The following is a 21,431-nucleotide window of genomic DNA, read 5'->3' on the forward strand; positions in this document are numbered from 1 at the left end:
GATAATGAAAAATTACAAAATTAATATGAGAATTTTTTAGGATGCATGTTTAAACAAATTTAATGTGACTGACTGATCGAGAATGCTCGATGTTTTAGTTTTTAGAATACTCAAAACTGGCGGTCTGTCACACAGCCCTGCTTTTAGCTGATTTCATATAATATTTTCGTTGAACTGGCAACAGTGCCCTAGAAATTAGAATGACACATGTGACAAGATCAACTTACACAACTTAAAAAACATGATTTTCAGTAATAAGAGTTGTACCAGTTTTTTATGACGCGAACGGTACCACAGTATTTGTGGCGGAAGATTACAACCGGTTTTAAACATAACTGTTCAAAGCAGCAAAGTTATAAATATCGAAATAGACAAACTTCGAATCCAATATACATAAAATGCAAATGAGCTGTATTATAAAAATTTTATTATCAATAATGTTCAAACAAAGTAGAATTATTTGTAATAATGATATTGAGTACAAAAAAAGTTGCACTCACCTTCTTCCTTGCACCAAGAGTCTAATGACTTTTCCTTCAAAAAAAGCAAAAAAAGCATTCCTAAAGAAAGCAACTAATTAGGTCCTCGTAGACCCATCGTCTCAGGACCAGCAAATTCACGTGGAGTCATACGTCGCCATGTTACCAAATCCACTGGTAACTTTAAGATCTTAGATTTTATCACAACATTTAACAAATTTTAACGAGTTTTTACCCACATATTTAGTGGCTCAACACATGTATACCCACCTAGTGCACTGATGATGGAACATGGATTCCGAAAACGTTTTGTGATATAGCCCGATTGGGTCTTTTAAATTATATACCTTTTATAAAGGATTTTTAATAAAATATTTTGAAATCAAGACTTAATAAATTTTACAACAATACAAATAACAATAAACCCAACAGTATCAAGACTACGTATACAACTCTTACAGCAATTAATATTAAACTCGACAGTCTTCCGGGTTGAGCTTTCGACATCCTCTTTGATGTCTTCTTCAAGTTATCGCACAGGAGGATATATGTGCGATAATTCGCGGAGAATATATTTATTTTAGCCATCAATTACTATTCTTTTTTTTTTTTTTTAAATATGTGCGTGTCCCAACCTATGTATTAGCAGGATATAAATCCTTAAGTTGCCATGACAGCGTATAAATATTCACAAAACTACAAAAACATTCAATTCATTCATGTTTTATTGCACGAATACGTCAGTTGTGAGAATGTTTACAACTGCCGTTGAAATAAGACTATTGTAATGTTCTGCATATTTACGAATAATGAAAGTAGGTACACTCTTGTTTGATTTTCAGGAAAAGTCTATAGAACCAGAAAAAGAGAAAAGGGAAATGGAAATTCCTTCGATTTCAATGGAAGAACCGTCTTCTGGAACAAACAGTCCTGATCCTGAATATGAAGACGCAGCTGATTTAGCATCAAGTATAGCAAAATTGAGATCTCTTTTACAACAGAGGTCTTCCGAATCAAGTATGTCTACCCCTGCACTTAGTCCAATGTGAGTACTTCTTTTTTTATCTTTTATATGTCATATAATGTATATATGTCATATATGTCAAGTAATTTTAGTAATTTCACTATATATGGAGGTAAAATGCAAACAAGCTTAAGTCACAAATAAATAATTTTTCGGGAGGGCGAAAAACTTGTAGCTTTGCTCTGAAAAAGGATAATGAGTTCTAATCGATGTTATGCAATAATCGATGTTATGCAATAGTATTGGTTCCAAACATGAGATTAAAACACTTATTTCAATTAGGTTATTTTCACTCATTACTTCCTGCTTCTCACCAGTAGCTGTTGTAGTAGGTCCATCAAAAATCAAAGTCTTGTGCCAACCAAGGCGTGGGTCAGAAAAACATTATTTTCAAAAGTTTGTGAACATCTTTGCCTTTTCTTTGGTTAAACATGAGGAAGTGTGAGTTCTTTCAGTTTCACTTGTTAAGATTTTTTTCACTGCCTTTTCCTGCCAACTTCTCTGTCCAAGTGTAGAACATGTGGTTTTGAGTTTTTAGATCAGTAACACAAAAGTTATAAAACCAAATTTGTCTCGCGTAATAAGCTTCTTGAATTGGGCTTTTCGGTTGTGGCTGAATTTGTTGAAGATCAAAGCAAAGGCTAACAGAATCAGAAAAACATCCATTTCCATCTACTCATAAAACGCCTTTGCTTTTCTTGAATGAATCTCCTTCTCAACCATTATCTGCGCCTTTCCAGCAGACTGTGCTGGTGCACTGTTAATGTCTTCTTTGAGAAGGCAGCACGTACTGTAAGTATCGGTAGCAGGTGACTTAAAACCTATGTTAATATTTTACTTAGTTTACTAATACTTAACTCACTACTCAAATATAATCTTTTGGACTCCTATCTTCTGTAATGTGATTCAGTTTCTCTGATCTTTTTTTCTGTACTCTCAACACTTTCCTTCTTCAGATAATTCTTTTTTTATAGAGTCCCCTGCTCCTTTCCCTTCAACAGCAAACCCAAAATGCACTTTTTTGGCTATATTTTTATTGTAGTTTCTCGACTGGCACAAAGCAGTTGGAAAAAATATTGTATTGAGTACTTTTGCTCAGGTCCAGGTTTTTGTTTTTGTTTACCGACCTAGGCCTATGTCTTTTGATTTGTGTTGTATGAATTAGACTGGCAATTATATTGTCTTGTCTTTTTGTATCTGAAACTTTATAAAATTCTCCTTTGAAAGCGATCATGTAAATAGGCCTTATTTTTACGCACGTTTTTTTTATTTTTGCTTAAACGGTACAAAAACTAGGGCTCTTTTAGGAGCTACATATCTGGTAATTTGTTCACTTTTTTTCCTTCTGTAACTCTTCTCTTTCTAGTGCCTTCATTTCCTTTACCAACATTTATACTTCCATCTGTCCCATCCATTATCCTTTAAATAATAAAGTAATTACCAATTGTTTTTAAATGATTTGACAATAAACCCTCACATAACCTCAAATTTGTAAGACTCATTGGGTCAGCTGAGTTGCAGTTACAGTTCCATTGGTTGTTTGGAAATAAGCTAGTTAGCATGGACCAGTATAGTGGAAATAAGTTGTTTTTCATATAAAGCTGATTTTTAACATGCTGTTACCATTGGTAATAATTTTTTGAATCATATAAAATAAACCACTTTGGCTACAACAGAACAATGCATTGGCACATTTAACTCAACTTTGATTGTTTGTTTGATTTTTGTGTGACTTAAGGCTGTTTGCATGTTACCTTCTCATATATCGTTGGACAAGATAATTTATTAGCTTTATCAATTTTTTTGGTATTATAATGTATATCTACTTTATTTCAGGTGTTGAAGTTATGTTTTTATTTATTTTTTAACTTTTAAATGATATAATTTTTAGGTATAATTTTTATTTTATTTTACTTTTGCCATTAGGTATTGCCTTTGGCTTTTCTTAGTGCTCTTTTATCAATAATATTTTTAGATTATCCACTTATGTATTGTTTGTACATTTTAACAAATGTTTAGTTTGTTATCAAAAAGGGAGACTGTGTAACAAAATCCTGAAAATTATAGAGGCATTAGTCTGATGAATAGCACATTAAAATTGTTAACGGCAGTCGTAAAAGATAAAATCGAGCAAAAGCGAACATGGCAGATAAACAACAAGGCTTCCGAAAGAACCGCAGCACAATAGACGCATTTTTTATTATCAGACAAATAATAGAGAAGTCTATTGAATATGGAAAACCAGCATACATGTGCTTTGTAGATTTAAAAAATGCTTTTGACAGGTTGAAGCGAAATGACATCTTAAATTTATTACAAGCTGAACAAATAGACCATCAGATAATAAGGACAATTAATGAAATTAACAAGAACAACAAGACCAGAGTTATAATGCCAACAGGGGAAACAGAATGCATAGAAGTAAAAGGAGGAATCCGCCAAGGAGACTCGCTCAGCCCATTGTTATTCAATATGGTGATGAATAAAATAATTCACGAAGTAAGAAAACGGTACGGATACCACATGGGAGCGCATAAAATCACGATACTATGCTATGCTGATGATGCAGTACTAATTGCTGATAACGAAGATGACCTACAAAGGCAGCTCTACACCTTCAATATCACAGCAAACAAACTTAATATGAGAATATCAGTAGAAAAAACTAAATGTATAGTGATCAGTAAAGAGCCGCGTAGATGCAAACTAGAAATAGACGGCAAAATTGTAGAACAAGTACCTAATGAAATTCAATTACCTAGGAGTAGAGATCACTAGTGACAGGGATATAAGAACAGAGACCACAAGGCAAGCATCAAAAGCGCCAAGAGTAAGTGGTTTCCTCCGAGAAACCATATGGAGAAACAAATATCTAACCACGGAAAACAAAATGAAAGTATACAAGACAACAGTAAGACCAATCGTACAAGAACGACGAAACCACAAATCAACAATATCGAAATGAAAGTATTAAGATCAATAACGGGCATATCATTAAGAGACAGACAAACCAACAAAAGTATACGCGCACAATGCAAAATTCAAAATATTAACAGGTGGATGAAAACAAGAAAAAAAAACTGGAACGAACATGTAAATCGAATGGGACCAGATAGATTAGCGAACATCTGTAAAAACAACAAGCCGTATAGCAGAAGACCCGTTGGAAGGCCGCCAAAAAGGTGGAAATATAATGTACAGTCAACAACGACTGAAACAGAATAAGAGGCAGATAAACAGGAGTAATCCTAGTCGCACGAAGAAGAAGAAGAAGAATTTTTTCCTAGTTTCGTCTTTTTTTACTATTTTAATTACTCCAACAGTTTACGTTCTTATTTTAATCCAAATTTACCTCCTTATTTATAGTAAAATTCTTGTTTTATTATTGTTTTGTATCTTGCAAGGAGGCAACCTAAACTCCGATATATGGACGATGTGCGTGAAGATTTAAAGGAGATTGGAGTAAGGCGATGGAGTAGACAAACACTCGACAGGGAAGAATGGAAAAATGTTTTGAGGCAGACCACGAAGGGCCTTAGTCTATTGATTAATTGATTAATTAAGTCACGATTAGTGACTTAATTAATCAATTAAGCAGGAAAGAAACATCTTACAAAAACAACAACAAAGAATAAGGGGTGGATGACACAAGATATACTAGACTTGATGGAACAAAGAAGAAAGATGAAGAATTACCCAGACAAATACAAAGAAATAAATAAACACATAAAAAAGAGAATAAAAGAAGCCAAAGAGGAGTGGATTAAAGAACAATGTGAAGAAATGTAAACCTATGAGAAAAAGTACGATGCGTTCAATATGCACAAAAGTAAACGAGATAACAGGAAGCATAAAGAAATGCCAAATAGGTAAAATTAAAGACAAAGATGGAAACCTTATTGTAGATCTAGAGAATAAAATAAAAAGATGGACAGAATACCTGAATGAATTATTTGAAGACGATAGAAACAACTTAACTCAGATAATCAATGCAACTGGGCTAGACATATTGAAAGAAGAAGTAGAATACGTAATAAGAAACGCTAAAAATGGAAAAGCAAATGGACCTGATGAAATTCCTACAGAACTGTTAATGCTTTTGAATGATAAATCCGTAACCATAATATTAAATTTTGCAGCGAGTAGCTAAAACAGGTTCCCCTCCACTTTCCTATGTCGATCTTTCGAAAGTAACTTCAGCTAGCAAGGTAAAAATAGGAGTATCTTTTTATCTATTCGTCATCTAGTAACCCCCACCTATGTCTTAAAAGCTTCAGATATCTGCGAAACATTTTGCCGTGAAATCGATGATTTTTGTATAACCAGACTGGGCTAATAACGATATATGAGAATGCGATATAATACAATAATATACTGTAACAAAGTTCCTTTCTATATTTAACATGTAGAAATAAAGTAACTATCTAACATCACATTTTTTTTTGTTTTATTTTTTATTTTTTTAATATTACAGATTAGTACAGGCGAAATACTACGGTCTAAAATTTTGGGTTGCTGATAGGTTACAGTTTTTCCAGTCTAGGTATTAAAAGCTAAAAATTTAAAAGACTAACAATCATTATCTGCCATTATCTAACGACACGAGTTAATGCTTTGTACCAAGGATCACAACTTCCACTATAACAGCATGTTATATCAATTATTTTAAATGTATTTACTAATGGTTCGTATACTTTAAGGGGTATGAAAAATAAATACAAACGACAAACTTCTTTATGCAATTTCTTCCGAATAGTTAACATATCTTCATACTTAAATTTTAACATTTTAACTGACTACTTTACTGCTATTGCTTATAAATAAAAGCTACGCAAATAAAATACCTGCACATATTTTTTTATTTCTTAAAGTTATACAATATTGTTATGAAGCTATTTTCTTTTACAATATGTATATTTACAATATGTCCAGTTAAGTCTTCATAAAAAGTTCTGCATGTTCTTAAACTTAAAATACAATCATCAGATAATAATTTTTTTCAGGCATGTACACAATTTGTAAAAAAAATATGAATTTTACATAAGATGATATGGATAAGCCACAAATTTACTTTAAAATGGGTTGATTTTGACATTTCGATTTACCCTTCAGAAATCGTTCTCAGAATACATAACATTAACAAATAACAAAAACAAAATTTGTTTAAGTTATTAATCGAAAACGTTAAGTTATAATTGTTTATGTCGAAACGTCAAAATAAACTTATTTTTAAGTAAAATTGTGCCTTACTCCCAATAATAGTTATTTAACCAACAAGTGTATTAATAAGGGCGATTAACAATTGAGATATTTTAACGCGTGAGCGGAGCGAGCGCGTTAATGTTCGAGATTGTTAATCGCCATTTTAATTCACGAGTTCGTTACAAAACTTTTCCGTCGACCGTACTTTTCAGAAATAAAGATCATTAACTTTATTCAAAGTTTAATTTTCCTTAGTGGTAGTTTTATTATTGTAAACATTAATATTCGAAATAGTACAATTACTGAAATTAAAGGAAGGTATTGATAAATGATTATCTCCTGTATAGCATTTTGACAAATTTATATTTTAGTTTTCTCGGACCTCTGTAAATTCTGTGACACAAGAAGAAGCGGTGGTGCTGAAGGAAGTACTTTGACAAGGTTTAGTAGTATTTTGTCCCAAGAGTTTTTCAGCCGTCTCAAGTTTATTCTGCATAGAATTATCTATATAACCTTTTGCTACAGCAGTCGATTTCCAGCCACCTAGTCTTTTAATAGCTGAAAAGTCTGCAACACTGCCACACAGTATTCGCGAGGAACCGCAAAGTGGGCGACGCCTGGTGGTAGATTTCAAAAGCATCCAGTTCGGGAAAACATTGAAATTGTCATTAATTTGTATACATATTAGCGACCGGTTTTTATTGTAATTAACAATGACTTCGACTTCAAAAAACTATTGCAGTGTTCCTCAATGTTATCCTATTATAATTCACAAAAAAATTCCATACATAAGTTTCCGCTGGACGAGAATATGAGAAAAATTTGGCAATGCATTTTGCGAATTGGCAGACCTATAACCAAGTACATGACTGTGTAGTTTACATTTTACTGAGAACGATTACTTTCCAAATAAGTGTTGATTCAAATATTATTTATATTTTAATATATTTATATCTAATTTACTTTATAGTAACACCTGAAACTAAATTAAGAAGACTGAAAAATGCTGTTTCATCAGCTAAAGTGCCCAAAGGTCTCATGAAGTTATTAGTAGAAAACGTAAGTCGTAATTTACAAAATATAATGTGGCCAGCTCCAAAAATTGCATCACCCTCAACTAAAGATCTCTGCCGACCTTGTAACCACAAAAATAATTGAGATAATGTAAATTTTACTTTCCGTGTTTCAGACATACTGTAAAAAAACAAACATTTAATTTTATTTTTATTCAGGTTTGGGAGTCAATTACCGCATGTATAAACTCGAATCACAAACAAATAAACTTTGAAGAACGTACTCCAACTTTTACTTTGGCAAAACACACGAGTAAATGATTTATATTAAATGTTTTATAGCTTCGAGATCAAATGACAAAATGATTTGTTTTTCCGAAGTTATCGTCCATCTTTGAAATCTTGAGCGCCCCTGTCGGAATTGGCTATCGCGAATTGAGGCAGAGGAATGTCTAAAACAATGCCCAGTGTAGAGATGCGGGTGCTCTAATTTTAAGAATTTAGCAATAACGGAAGGAATTTTGGAAAACGTATTTATGCCAACTGGCTGTGTGGAACATTTGTTATTTTTATAAAAAATGAAAAATCGTTTATGTGGTGTGTGTGCCGGTCTTAAAGAAATATATTTTTGATCGCATTGAGAATGGTATTTGCTTCGTTGTCTACTATGGTAAATATTCTATTTGTGTGTGTTTTTGATACTTTTATTGTGACAAGATATCATCAAAATGAGAAAGGTCCAATACTTCGGTCATATAATGAGAGGACCTAAATATCGCTTACTCCGGTTAATCATTCAGGGCAAAATCGAAGGAAAACGTTGGGTCGGAAGAAAACAACTGTCCGGGCTGCGTAACATTAGACAATGGACAGGTCGAACGGTCGAGGAACTGTTTCATCTAGCTGCCGACCGAGAATCATTTCATCAGCTTGTCAATATGACGATAGCCAACGCTTGAATACAAGCACGGCACACAAAGAAGAAGAAGATTGTGACAAGAAACTTTGACCCCAAGTCTTGAACGTTATTTGTTTCTAATTTCAATAGTTCGTCCTTTCTTAAGGCACCAGCCACTCCGAAAATCAATGCAACCTACAAAATGAAATGTTATGAAATACGAGTATTAAATATATAAACTTAATTTACTGGTTTGCCTTTATCATTAGAAACACGTCGTTAGGAGCATCAGAGATGAATTTCTGGACTTTTTCTTTTTCAAGTATTTTTGATTTCTTTGGTACATAACTTGTTCTTTTTTCTTGATAAACATAATTAACTTATTATATATAGATATATCAATGTTTGATTTTAAACTTAAGGTTGATTTTAGCATCGAATATTTGGGCCACAACTTACTATTAGTCCTTTTTCGGCAATGTTTGAAAAATATGTCAACAATACAGATTCTGAATATCGTATTATTTTTCTCTCGTCACACCATGCAATAAATTCAGCGTATGTTTTTTCGTACAACACTCTGCTTTTTTCAGGCAGTAAACTAAAGATATTTCATCTGCAGTTTCTGCCACTTCTGGTGGAGTTAAATTAAACTCTTCTTCAATATCCATCTTTTAATTTTTCAAACACACAGAATTTTAAACAATAAAGTAAATAATGACATGCAATGACAGATAGTACTAACAGCGGCTACTTCATTTTACATTTTTTAGTGGGAATATAAATAGTTATATGTTTGGTTGCCTACACCACAGGTCACTGCCATTCACAGAGCGTTTAATTAATTTATGCAAGCAATGTATGTTGTGTTGACTATAATGAAATCGTTCATTAATAGAAAATCATTCATTAATAGGGGTCATTAATCAATGATTTTGAGGATGTTAAAATTGATCATAAATGGACGGTCGACGGAAAAAATAGTAAATGATCTATCTAAATTTTTCATATTTTAAAATCTAAATATAGTAGGCGCTGGAGAATTCTCTACTAGCAATTTATCTACCCAATGAATTTTTGACAGCGAACTAATCACTGGTTACAATGTATACAATAGAAGAGATGGCACCCCCATTAACACGTTATGAGGCAATTAAAACAGTCATGATTGTGGGGATAATTATAAAACTCATCGAGAAGCAGCAGTTATTTTTAATAACAGACATCCGAATCAAAATATTAACCATACAACAGTTACAAGAATTGTAAATAAATTTAAGGAATCAATAAGTGTTAATAACAATTTTAATAAAAAAGACGCCAATAGCGGATTGCCACTGAGGACTCAGAAGACAAGTGATGTCTATCTGTAGTAGAACATCCCAAAGTGTCATTGCGAAAAAGAATATCTTTGATCTAAAATAACGTAAGTAGAGGTACCCTTCCCCTCGGCAGCTAATATTTCACAAAAAACTTATTTGATTTATTTTTATCTAACATTAACCCTTGTTAATACAATATAATACTCTACAATTGAACAGATTAAAAAATTATAATGTGCAGGTATAACTCTCTATTAATTAACAATTCAAATTTCTGTTAAATCAACCAATGTGCTAAAAACGCTGCTTTTTCTATTTTTTTATATAATATGTTTTTTAGGCCCCCAGACGAATTAATGCAAAAACCCTTAGAAAGTGAAAATGCTTTGGATCCGGATGAGGTGGACGGTATGATTCCGAGCTTCTATAAGTTTTGTGCCAAAACTGCCACTGGAGTTTTGGATAAAACTATTCATTCCATTAAGACTGCACTACCGAGCCATGTTCCAGGAGTTGAACACTCTGATGATGCTTGGATTTTTCTGCAAACTGACCAAAATGTGAGTTTAGTCAAAATTATAAATTATTTTCACCTTTTATTTGCGAAAGAAATAAAATAAAATTGTATCTGATTAAATTAGCTATTATCTAATGAAATTTGGGAAAAAGCTGAAACTCTTCGATTTTTAAATGTCAATGCGCTTTCTATGGATTTGATTTTTATTAGTTATGATTTCTATATATTTACAGGAATTTTGTTCAAACAATATATCATTTCACAGATCATTCAATAGTTTTAAGTCATTCTAGATACAAAATTACGGTCCTATGATCGTAATCATCATAAAGAAACAATCTACGACACAACAAATAATATCGGAGGAACATTATGTAACCTAGCCAATTTAAATATAGAAGATAACAAAGTAATATGGATGATACTTTTCTTAACTCATGAAACTGGTATTCAAGAAATGGGAAACATGCAAGACAGAGTCTTAAAAAAAAGAGTACAAGAGAAAACTAAATATAAAACCAGCCGAAGTTAACAACACAAAAGAAATATGAAGAAAATGGGAATCAAGTATTAAAAGAACTAGAGAATATGAAAGATAGTGCTAAACTATTTGGATAGCTAAAACACATCAAACGAAATGTAGATTAATGTCGTTAACATCTGTAGAACGACATTTCGAATGGTGCTAAGCATTTGATGGTGACATCTTCTATGAGACCCCAGCTTTCTACTCTTCCGACGCTTCTGTCGTTTTCAATACTAGTTCTTATTTCGTAACTGTGATCCCATTTATCCTTTATATAGCCTAGGGAGCAAATTTGACTTCAGGGAGATTCATTTTGAATCTATCAATTATAAGACAGACACCAATCATTTAAGTAATATCTACTGCAACATAGTAAACAATATATGATATGATAGATCTTAACCTTTAAAAACAAACTTAGTAATTCTCTAGTAACTGTACCTATAATTTTATTCCATTCCTAAATATCAGTATTACAATAACTGACTACATACCATCAATTACATTTTATAGATCAATTTACCATGTTCCTGATTCTTTCTCAATTCTCTATTAATTCCATCTTTTCACTTTATAATATGGATAATACTGTCATAATAATTGTTTATTTTAACTTATTCACTAAAAATTGTACAATGGGAATTCACTCTATAAAATATTGCGGTTACCATAACATAACCATAAATTAAATTTTTACTCTTATAGTTGTAAGTATTGAAATATTCACTTTGTTTACATATAATAATTAATAATTCTAATAAATTTACAGTTTTCTCCTGAAGAAGTCACAAAATCGTGACGAAATATTAAGACAGAACAAATAGAGTTTTATTTCCTACAGACCGATTGCTGATACTATAAATCAATATATTATATATATATATATATATATATATATATATATATATATATATATATATATATATATATATATCGGTTTAAAATGTTTTCCTACGTCATGATCTGCCAATTCAATTCCTGCGTATACCCCAATCACCATTCTGTCTCTTATGTCCCTATTCCTATCGTAGTGATTTTAATACTATTTAACTTTCTGTGCTTTTACATCCTCCCAGATGGGAATTTATCATCTTACACTTTTGTTACCAGGCTTCGTTTATCTAACAACATATCATTCTTCGCACTTTGGCGTGTGTTGTTATATATCAATTTTTCAGCATCGTTGTTTGTATTAAAAAAATTTTAGTACTTCTCTTTTATTTTCTATTTCTTGTTCTATTTCTTTATGCCACCAGTACGGGAGACTTCTCTGGTTCTCAATTTGGTGTCCAATGGCTTCTGTGGCTGCCCCTTCCAGGCACATTTTTATATGGTTATAATGTTCTTTGTCATTTATGAATTGTTTAATTTCCAACTTTTGGTCCAGTCTATTTCCATATAATTCTCTCACGCTTTCTTGTTATAGGCTCTTTAGGTTGTATTTTTTTCTGGTATTTTCTCCATGTTATTTCTTCTTTTAATTTTTGTGGTTTCACTGCATCAAATGTGGTCTTGGTCATCAATAAGTAATGGTCACTGCCACAAGTGGCTCCTCTGTATACTCGTACATCTTATAAAATCATGTTTGTCTTTTGTCTTACGATTGTGTAGTCTATAAAAGATTGTACACCTCGTGTATTTTGTGTACACGTATATTTGTGTATATTTTGGTGTTAAAAGAATCCGTTGGCAATTTTCATTTCGTTTTGATTTCTGTTCTACAGTTTAAGTCTCCCAGTTTCTCAAAGATGCCATCTTTAACGTTGACCACTGCATCATCATTCACTGCATATACTCCTATAATTGTTAATTTGTGTCCTCTACTTGTTATGTTAATTTTTATCAATCTCTCACTGATGACCCCCCACATAGTCGAGCATTTTCGAAGTTTCTTGCGTATCAATGTATATACTCCCTGTTGAGTCTTTTTGTCCTTTGGTAACCCACTGTAAAAGTAATCGAATTCTCCAATGTTTTCTGATTCTTGTCCCTTTCGTTTTATTTCGCTGATCACTGTAATATTAATGTTCAATTTGTATATTACTTCGTTTATTTTTTTGTTAAAACCTTGTACGTTCCAAATTCCAAAATTCATTATCCTTTTTCGCAGCGTGCGTCGTCGTTTATTCATCAATCCGCTCCGAGGCGTTTTATTCGATTTTTTAATATTGTAATTTTTTTGCCTCAACCCCCGACTTGAAGGACCAAGGTTTAATTTTGGAGTATTCCTTCACGATCCGCCCTGTCTGATGTTCCGCGGGTGGTATTTTATGTCCCCCCTACCCGCCAGCCTAAACTGGTAAGAGTGGTTCCCTATCCGCCACCTGGGGACGCGCTATCTAGGGGTTACAAACTCCCGCGAGAATTTCGCCTACTTATCTAATATTATTGATAAATTGACTGTTGATTGTTAATGCTCTTTCTGATTTATACGAAGTTTCTCTTAAATATTTTGGGAGTATTTGTTAAACTATGCTGGTGATAGTATGCATCCTTATCGAAATATTTTCGAGGCGCTTTCTTGCTTTTTTTGGAAGTAAGATTGGAGATTAGTCTTATATCTTTACCATCTATATTCCTGATATTTTTAAAATACCGATTGGTTTTTGAAATCAATGAAACATGGAAATACGCCGCAATTGACTACATCTCCCGAGTAATAGATTTGCTCATTTATGTTTTACCAAAATTTGGCTATCGAACTTTATTTCATTGTCGACTATTTTTTTAGTAATATTTAGTACATGTTTCGAATGTTCTAAATACCGATCCTTTTCACTGTTCGGACATTATTGGCTGACCAGGGATTCTTAGTGGCCTCTCCCCATTTAATGGGTTTTATTTTCAGTCGATGTCGTGTTCTGGGAAGATCATTATGGATCTTTAGTGTGGTAGTCATCCCGTGCCTTTTAACATCTTTCTGCCATTGCCTATTTCTTATTAGTTCCTTCGCCTATGATATCAATCTCTTTACCTCAGGACAAAAAGGCGCCGTACGACTTACCAATGTAGTATACCATCAACTTTGTATGATTTTGGTAATGAACTCTGTCCATGATAAAATGCGTTAGGCTTTCACGGCCATCGTCTAACTTATTAAGCTTTTTGTTCGGGCTGTTAGGCCGTTGTCTTCTGAGATTAGTTCTCGACGTCGAGAACTAATCTCAGAAGACAACGGCCTAACAGCCCGTACAAACAGCTTAACTCTGTCCATGTTTCGATTGGGTTCTGTTGGTTTTCAAATTTAGTAGTTGTTCTGATTCGTCTCTGGACAAATTTTATTGAAATATTAAAGACCTTCAATCGCAGTGTTTTAAAAAATGCTAGTAGATTGTGGCAAATAACAAACCATAACCAAAGAACTTCGAAATCATTAATTGTAACTTTTTTAATATTTGCAACTAAGGTTTAAGTAATCTCTCTTCAGAGTCATTAATAATTTTAAAATACGTCATATTAACTTAAGCATAATAATCACCTTATTTTAGGAAGTTGATATTTTGTCAAGAATGAAAAAATTGTTGAGCGAAAGAAAAGAGTATTGTACCTTGGACACTGAAATTGATACCGCTTACGAAGCCATCGATTCCTTAGACACATTCCAGCAATCGTTATTTTCAAAAAGTATGGAATTCGAAGGTAAGAATTACAGTTTTAAAGTAAATAAATACTGACAATATTATTGCAATGTCAACATCTAATATTTGAAAGCTTTATACAGAGTGTCCAGAAACTTTCTTGACAAACTAAGACCGTTGATTCCTCAGATAATTTTAAAACAATAATTTAACCCAATTCACCTTGACCGAAATTGCTTCCTAAGGGAGCTAGAGCTCTTTGAAGATGGTGCCTTGTAATTTGTTTTTTTTAATACCTCCAGAACACTTTTATTTAGAAAAACAAAAACTGGTACGATTATTCTACTTCTAAAATTAAATTGATTCCATCAATTGCGAATTTTTAGTACTGGTCATAGACGTCCGTTTTGGATAGGTCAACGGTTATTTTAACGCATATAACTTTTTTGTCTTTAACTTTTAAGCATTCGTGATACCTACTAGATTATTAAATTTTTAGGTATTCTAGTACTAAAAGGTACTCTTACATTAAGTCGGTGGATAAACCGTGATTTAATTGAGAAACTTAAAAGATACATTGCAAAATACAATCCGTATTTTAACATAAGTAACGCTTGATATAACAACTAAGAATATGTTGCAGAATTTACAGAGTGGCAGATACCAACAGTGACCATACACTAATAATAATAAAGAGAAGTTAAAAGAAGAAAACAGAAAAACGAACAGCTAGAAAAGCAATTGAAAAACATAGAAGAAACCTACTTAACTAAAGAGGTAAACAATTTCTACCAAGAAGTTAATAAATCCAGAGAAATTAAGAGAAACAATCCAGAGTATTGCAGAAGCAAAGAAGGTTTACTTCTAGGGGAAACAACATAAAAATTAAACAGATGGGCGGAATACTTCGAAGATTTATTAAATACAGACCAACAAGAGGAACTCGAGGGAAATGAGAATTGGCAAGAAGATAAAGAAGGGACTTAAGAGGTACCAAGTTTGAATGAGTCGAAGAAATAATAAGAGACCTAAAAAGTAACAACAGTGTAGGAGAAAGTGGTATCCCAGCTGAGATTTTTAAGGAAGGTGGCGAAAGATTGAAGGAAAGAATATTTTACTTTATATTATAATTTGGCAAAAGGATGAAATGCCGAAACAATGGAATAGCGCTTTTATTTGTCCTATCTATAAAAAAAAGGAGACAAAATGGAGTACGAAAACTGTAGAGGTTAGGTATATTAGAAGTAGTCTATAAAATAATTGCAAAAATTTGTAAGAGAAGATTAATGAAATATGATAACAAAGTGATTGGAGAATACCAGGGAGGTTTTAGACCAGGAAGAACAACAACAACAAGAACAACAACTGATCAAATAAGTATGTTAAAATTAATACAAAATAATAGCTACGAACAAAACTTAAGATTACATATGCTATTTATCGATTTTAAAAAAGCATTTGACTGCATAAATCGAACGATACTGTATGAGGTCATGAGAACATTTAGGACAGAAAAATTCATAAGGCTAGTGAGAATGACGCCTAGGAACACGATAAATAGAGTAACAATAGAAGGAAACTTTTCAAGACAGTTCACAGTGAATAGAGGATTAAAACAAGGGGATCCGCTATCAACGAATTTATTCAACCTAGTATCAGAACAAATCGTAAGAAGATCTAAGCACAAACAGAAATATTTTCAATAGCAGGGAACAGTGCATAGTGTACGCGGATGAAGAGGTGATGCTAGCGAGAGCAAAAAAAATCTAGAAAAAGTTTTTCAGAAATTTGAAGAAGAAGCGAAAAGATATGGATTAACAATTAGCCAAACAAAAACGCAATATATGGAAATGGGAGAAGACATAAAAAATAATAACCAATATATCAAAATAAAAGGAGTAGAGGCTGTCTATAGTTTTGAAAAAGTGTCGGAATTTGAATACTTATTAAGTAACCATAATGAACACGGGAAACGAAAAAAAAAAGAAATAGACAAAAGATTAATGAAGGGAAGCATAGCGATAGGGTTACTAAATTCAGTACTTAAAACAAAAAATGTACTGCGATGTAAAAAATAAAGCGATACATTCGCGAATAGAGCGAAACTTAGATTACGAACCAGCAGGAAGAAAAGAAAGTAGAGATCTGGGAAAGAAAAGTGCTCAGAAAAAGCTTCGGAAGAATAAAAATGGCAGAATATTGGGAGAAAACGAAAAAAAAGAAATAATGAGGATGTATGGAAAACCAATAATTACGGCAAAAACACGAACACAAAGAGCTAGATTTCTTGCTCAAATTATACGAATGCCGGAAAACCGAAAGGTTGAAAGAATACTAAAGGATGGAGACATGGAGAAAGAGAAGAGGACGTCCAAAGAACAAATGGTTGGAAGCAGTAAAGCAAGACTTGTCAGAATTAGGCGTGAGAGATTGCAGTGAAAAAGCAAGGGACCGAAAAAAATGGAAGTACATAACCAAGTTTTTGGAATCCGGGTCCACACGGTACGGTACGGACAAGGTCTGTAGCGCTCTCATATGTGTATAATATAATAGTGTAAACATCAAGTGAAAAAATTTTAATTTTGGAAACCAAACGCATTATTGGGCATATCCTGTGGTGGCGGGGTTGGTTGTCGGAATTAGATTTGCTCCAGAAGTGAAATTATGTGACGTAAATTCTACATTATGTGTAGTAGTTGTATTGGAATCAGCAGTAGAGCATTCAGGCGGTGATGGAGTAGAAGAATGAGTACGTGAAAGCATGTGGAAATACATTGGATTAATTGGCAATGTCTTGAAAGGGCCAATTGGTAGCATTATATGGATATGCAGACTCGTTTACCCTTTTCTCTTCGAAATGATTCTAACAGACTGCTCATTTTCTGTTTCGCTTCATGTTCTTTTACTTTTAAATTAATTGTACTACTGTACCATGCATCGAATTTCTTATTTAGTGAAAAATGCTGAAGATGTTTGGCTCCCTTTGGAAGGATATCTTTGGATATGTTCGAAAAGCTTGAAGTCGTTGAACAGCTGGAATAACAACTAATAAATATCGGTAAAAATAGTATATCATCAGATGTATAGAATCGATATACTATTCAGTTTTGTTAATTCTTTGTTTTACCTTTTAGTTTAAGGATGTACATAGATAGTCACAATAATAAATATCTTACTGCATTTAAAGTTGATATTTTATTTGGTTATTAACTTGTAAACTTTATTATGATTTATTATTATATAAAGTGAATCATATATTTTTAGTTTCATTTAATTAAAATGCATTGATTGTATCTGTGAATAATTATGTTCATGTATAAATAATGTCCAAATATGTTTATATTTATTCAACTATAATTTAAATTAAACTTTTAGAATTTTTTAGAACTACGTTTTAGGCAAATATAAAAATTAATAATAAAAGTGAAAGTAAACATAAATAAAATTGCGGTAGAGCTTTAAATACAAATGACAATATTTGGAATTTAGGTATATTTCACAACCAATAATTATTGTATTGCCATGGACGCCATACGCTAAATAAATAAGTATATTTCAAAAATTTCTTTCTAGTTTTTAAATGGTACTGACGATTGATTTTCATTCTTAAGTGTGAAGAAACAAAGGAATCGTCAAGCAAACTATTAAAATATGGAACATACTGTTGAAATATTAAAATAATCTATTTCTGTATATTGCAGATGAATTGGATGAATTTGAAGCTAAATTGCCGATCACGAAAGCGCTAGTTGATATTGCTTGTGAACTTTTATCGGATACCGACTCCCCTCTGATCAGGGAACCTGTTATAAAAGTTCTCTTTTTAACTTTAGGACATTCTGTAGAGAAATACGTAATAAACATAATGGATTGTAGTATGGACTATTTGTGTACGAATTTGATGACAATACCAGAATTTACAAATAACAATGTGCTCTATCTGGAAATGGATGTTTTTGTTGAGTCGATAGTTGCCAGTTTTCCAGGTGAGTTAACTTTAAGAGTATTACGCATAAATTTGACCATTTGACGGGTAATTTTAGAATGGATAGTTAGCATTTTGCCATGTGCGGATAGTTTTTAAACTCTTTACATGATTATGAGTACACGTTTGTGAATTACACAGGTGGTTTCTGAGTACTTCAGACTATAATAGATTCGTCGTTCTATATGTCACATTTTTTTAAAATGTTAGCATATTATTGCCATAATACTGTTGCTTCGGCGTATAAAGAAAAAAAATAACTTTGCCCTGTGGGTGCCAGGGCATAAAGGAATTATTGGCGATGAGATGGCTGATAATCTTGCTAAAGAAGGACTAATACTCCTTTTATTGGACCAGAACCTTTTTGCGCTTTTCCAAAATTCCACATAGTAGAGGATGTCCGAAAATGGAAACATAAATTGAGTGTAGTTATCTGAGAAAACACTCGAGGTCAAAGGCAAGCAAAAAGGTTAGTACAACCTTCAGCTCGCAACAAAAAAATACTCTTGGATCTTCAGAAGACTGGTGTTCTTACTGGGCGATGCTCACTGCTATATTATATCTATAAAATGGACAAAGTGAACAGAGTAACAGATTCTGCGAAAATGCAGATGAAGCGTCTGAACATATTGTCTGCAACGGTGTGAAAAGGCCTACGAGACCAATATGTATGTATGTTTGTACAGCGTTAACAGGCCTTTTAGGCCCATTGCTGGATGGATAATTCCCATCGATTTCTGTTCTTAGTTATCAGTTCCCAATCTTTAATTCCCATCTCTCTGACATCTTCCATCACTGCATGTCTCCATTTCTTTCTTGGTCTTTCTCTCTTTTTTTTGCCCTCAGGTACTCTCCAAGCAATATTCTTCACTGGTCTATTACCTCGTATTCTTTATAGATGTCCGAGCCATTCTCGTCTACGTTTGTTCACCACTTTTTTATTGCAGGGTTAGTATACAAATCCTCCACCTCCAATTTAAAGGATCCCCGTTTATTCCTTTTTTGCTCGAGATTACCTTCGATTTATTAATATTAACTTTCAGTCCCATTTTAGAGCTTTCCCGAATTAGTCTTTTTGCTATATTTTCAAGCTCTTTTCCATTTCTTTTAATGAGAACCACATCATCAGCGTATGCTAAGCATTGGTGCTCCTTGTATAAAATAGTGCTGGACCTATTTATCCCATTTGCCCTTACAATTTTTACTAGAACTATATTGAATAGCGATGTAGACAACGACTCTCCTTGGCGAACACATTTTTTCACTTCGAATTCTTCTGAGACTGTACCGTTGCATTTCACAGCACAAATGGTTTGTCTAATTGTCATTTTTACCAATCTTACAATTTTTTCTGGTACTTGGAATTCTTTTAGCGTTTCTATTAATTTGTTTCTGTTTATTGTATCGTAGGCGGCTTTTTAATCAATGAAAAGTACTTGTGCTGAAATGTTGTATTTATAGCTATTGATCAGGGTCTGTTTTAGCATAAAAATTTGATCGGTTGTTGATCTTCCTTTCCGAAATTCCTTCCTGGTATTCTCCTAGATTCTTTTCTACATATATTTCTAATCGTTGTTTAATTAATATGGCGAGCTCTTTATATATTACCTCTAATAAGGATATTCCTCTATAGTTTGCGCATTGAGTTCTATCTTCCTTTTTGTGTATAGGAATTATAATCGACTTATTTCATTCTTGAGGCATTTCTTCGACATCCCACATTTTAGTATTGCCTCACTAAGTTGGTTTATTAAAGCGTCTCCTCCATATTTTAAGTTCTCTGCCACCTTGCCGCTCTCCCCGGGGCTTTTTTTGATTTTCATATCTTTTATTATTTCTTTAATTTCTTCTCTTATGGGCTTTGGTATTTTTTCTATTACTATTTGAGATTTAGGAACATTATAATTTTCTTCAGTTGACACCCGTCATTTAGCATCTCTTCGAAATATTCTTTCCACCTTTCACATATTTGGTCTTCGTCCACTATCAGGTTTCCTTGCTTATCTTTTACATTCATCGTTCTTTCCTGATACACAGTTTTAATATATTTTGATCAAATAAAAGGCAGATATAGAGCACAGTTTATTAATTAAATCTTGCCCAAGTACTTTCGCTTCCTAGAGCATCTTCAGGGACATTTCATCAAATTTGGCCTATCCAACAATCTGTTGAGAATGTCATAAACATAAAATTGTACATTACACTACACGACAAAAGGAGAAACAGTTTAAAATTAAAAAAAAAAACGGCGAAGCTACATATTGGTTGGCATCAGGAGAGAGAATAGAAAAATCATCATTTTTTTTTTTAATGCTGAGATGTGTATATTTGCAGACGATATAGTATTAATTGCGGAAACTGCAGAAAAACTGAAATACAACTTAGAGAAATGGAACCTAGAAGCAAGCAAATACAACTTAAACGTAAACAAGAGAAGAAGATAATGAAAATATCAAGGAAACAAGGGACGGAAGATCAAATAGAAGTAATGATAGACCAACAAAAAATAATACAGACAAATTCATACAAATACTTAGGAACAGTAATCAACAATAAAGGAGACATCGAGGACGATCCTAACAACAGAATGGAAAACACAGGAAAAATATTCCAAGCACTAAATAGAGGATTCCTTAATAACAAAGAAATATCAACAAAGACCAAGATGACAATATACAAAACAATATATAGACCTACAGTGACATATGGAGCAGAAAATTGGATATTAAACAAAAGAGATCAGAGTAGAATTCAGGCAGCAGAGATGAAATACCTCAGAAGAACGATCGGAGTAAAAAGAACTGATAAAATCAGAAATGAAGAAATAAGAGAAAGACTCAAAATCAAACCGATACTCGACTCAATCAAGGAGAAAAAATTGGCATGG

At 32.8% G+C, this 21,431-nt stretch overlaps 1 protein-coding gene across 2 annotated transcripts in view; it reads left to right on the forward strand.

Annotated features, from left to right (window-relative positions):
- Positions 1 to 21,431, forward strand: part of LOC140434835 (uncharacterized) — a 98,843-nt gene that overhangs the window by 57,436 nt on the left and 19,976 nt on the right. The window contains exons 7-11 of one of the 2 annotated variants that reach the window (XM_072523400.1): positions 1,322 to 1,524; positions 5,978 to 6,046; positions 10,279 to 10,498; positions 14,470 to 14,620; positions 18,261 to 18,545. In XM_072523400.1, coding sequence (XP_072379501.1) covers positions 1,322 to 1,524; positions 5,978 to 6,046; positions 10,279 to 10,498; positions 14,470 to 14,620; positions 18,261 to 18,545 — 928 coding nt within the window. The remainder of the gene's footprint in view (positions 1 to 1,321; positions 1,525 to 5,977; positions 6,047 to 10,278; positions 10,499 to 14,469; positions 14,621 to 18,260; positions 18,546 to 21,431) is intronic. The other variant, XM_072523401.1, reaches the window with a different exon arrangement.

Source organism: Diabrotica undecimpunctata, chromosome 2 (genome assembly GCF_040954645.1).
Source record: "Diabrotica undecimpunctata isolate CICGRU chromosome 2, icDiaUnde3, whole genome shotgun sequence".
NCBI lineage: Eukaryota > Metazoa > Arthropoda > Insecta > Coleoptera > Chrysomelidae > Diabrotica > Diabrotica undecimpunctata.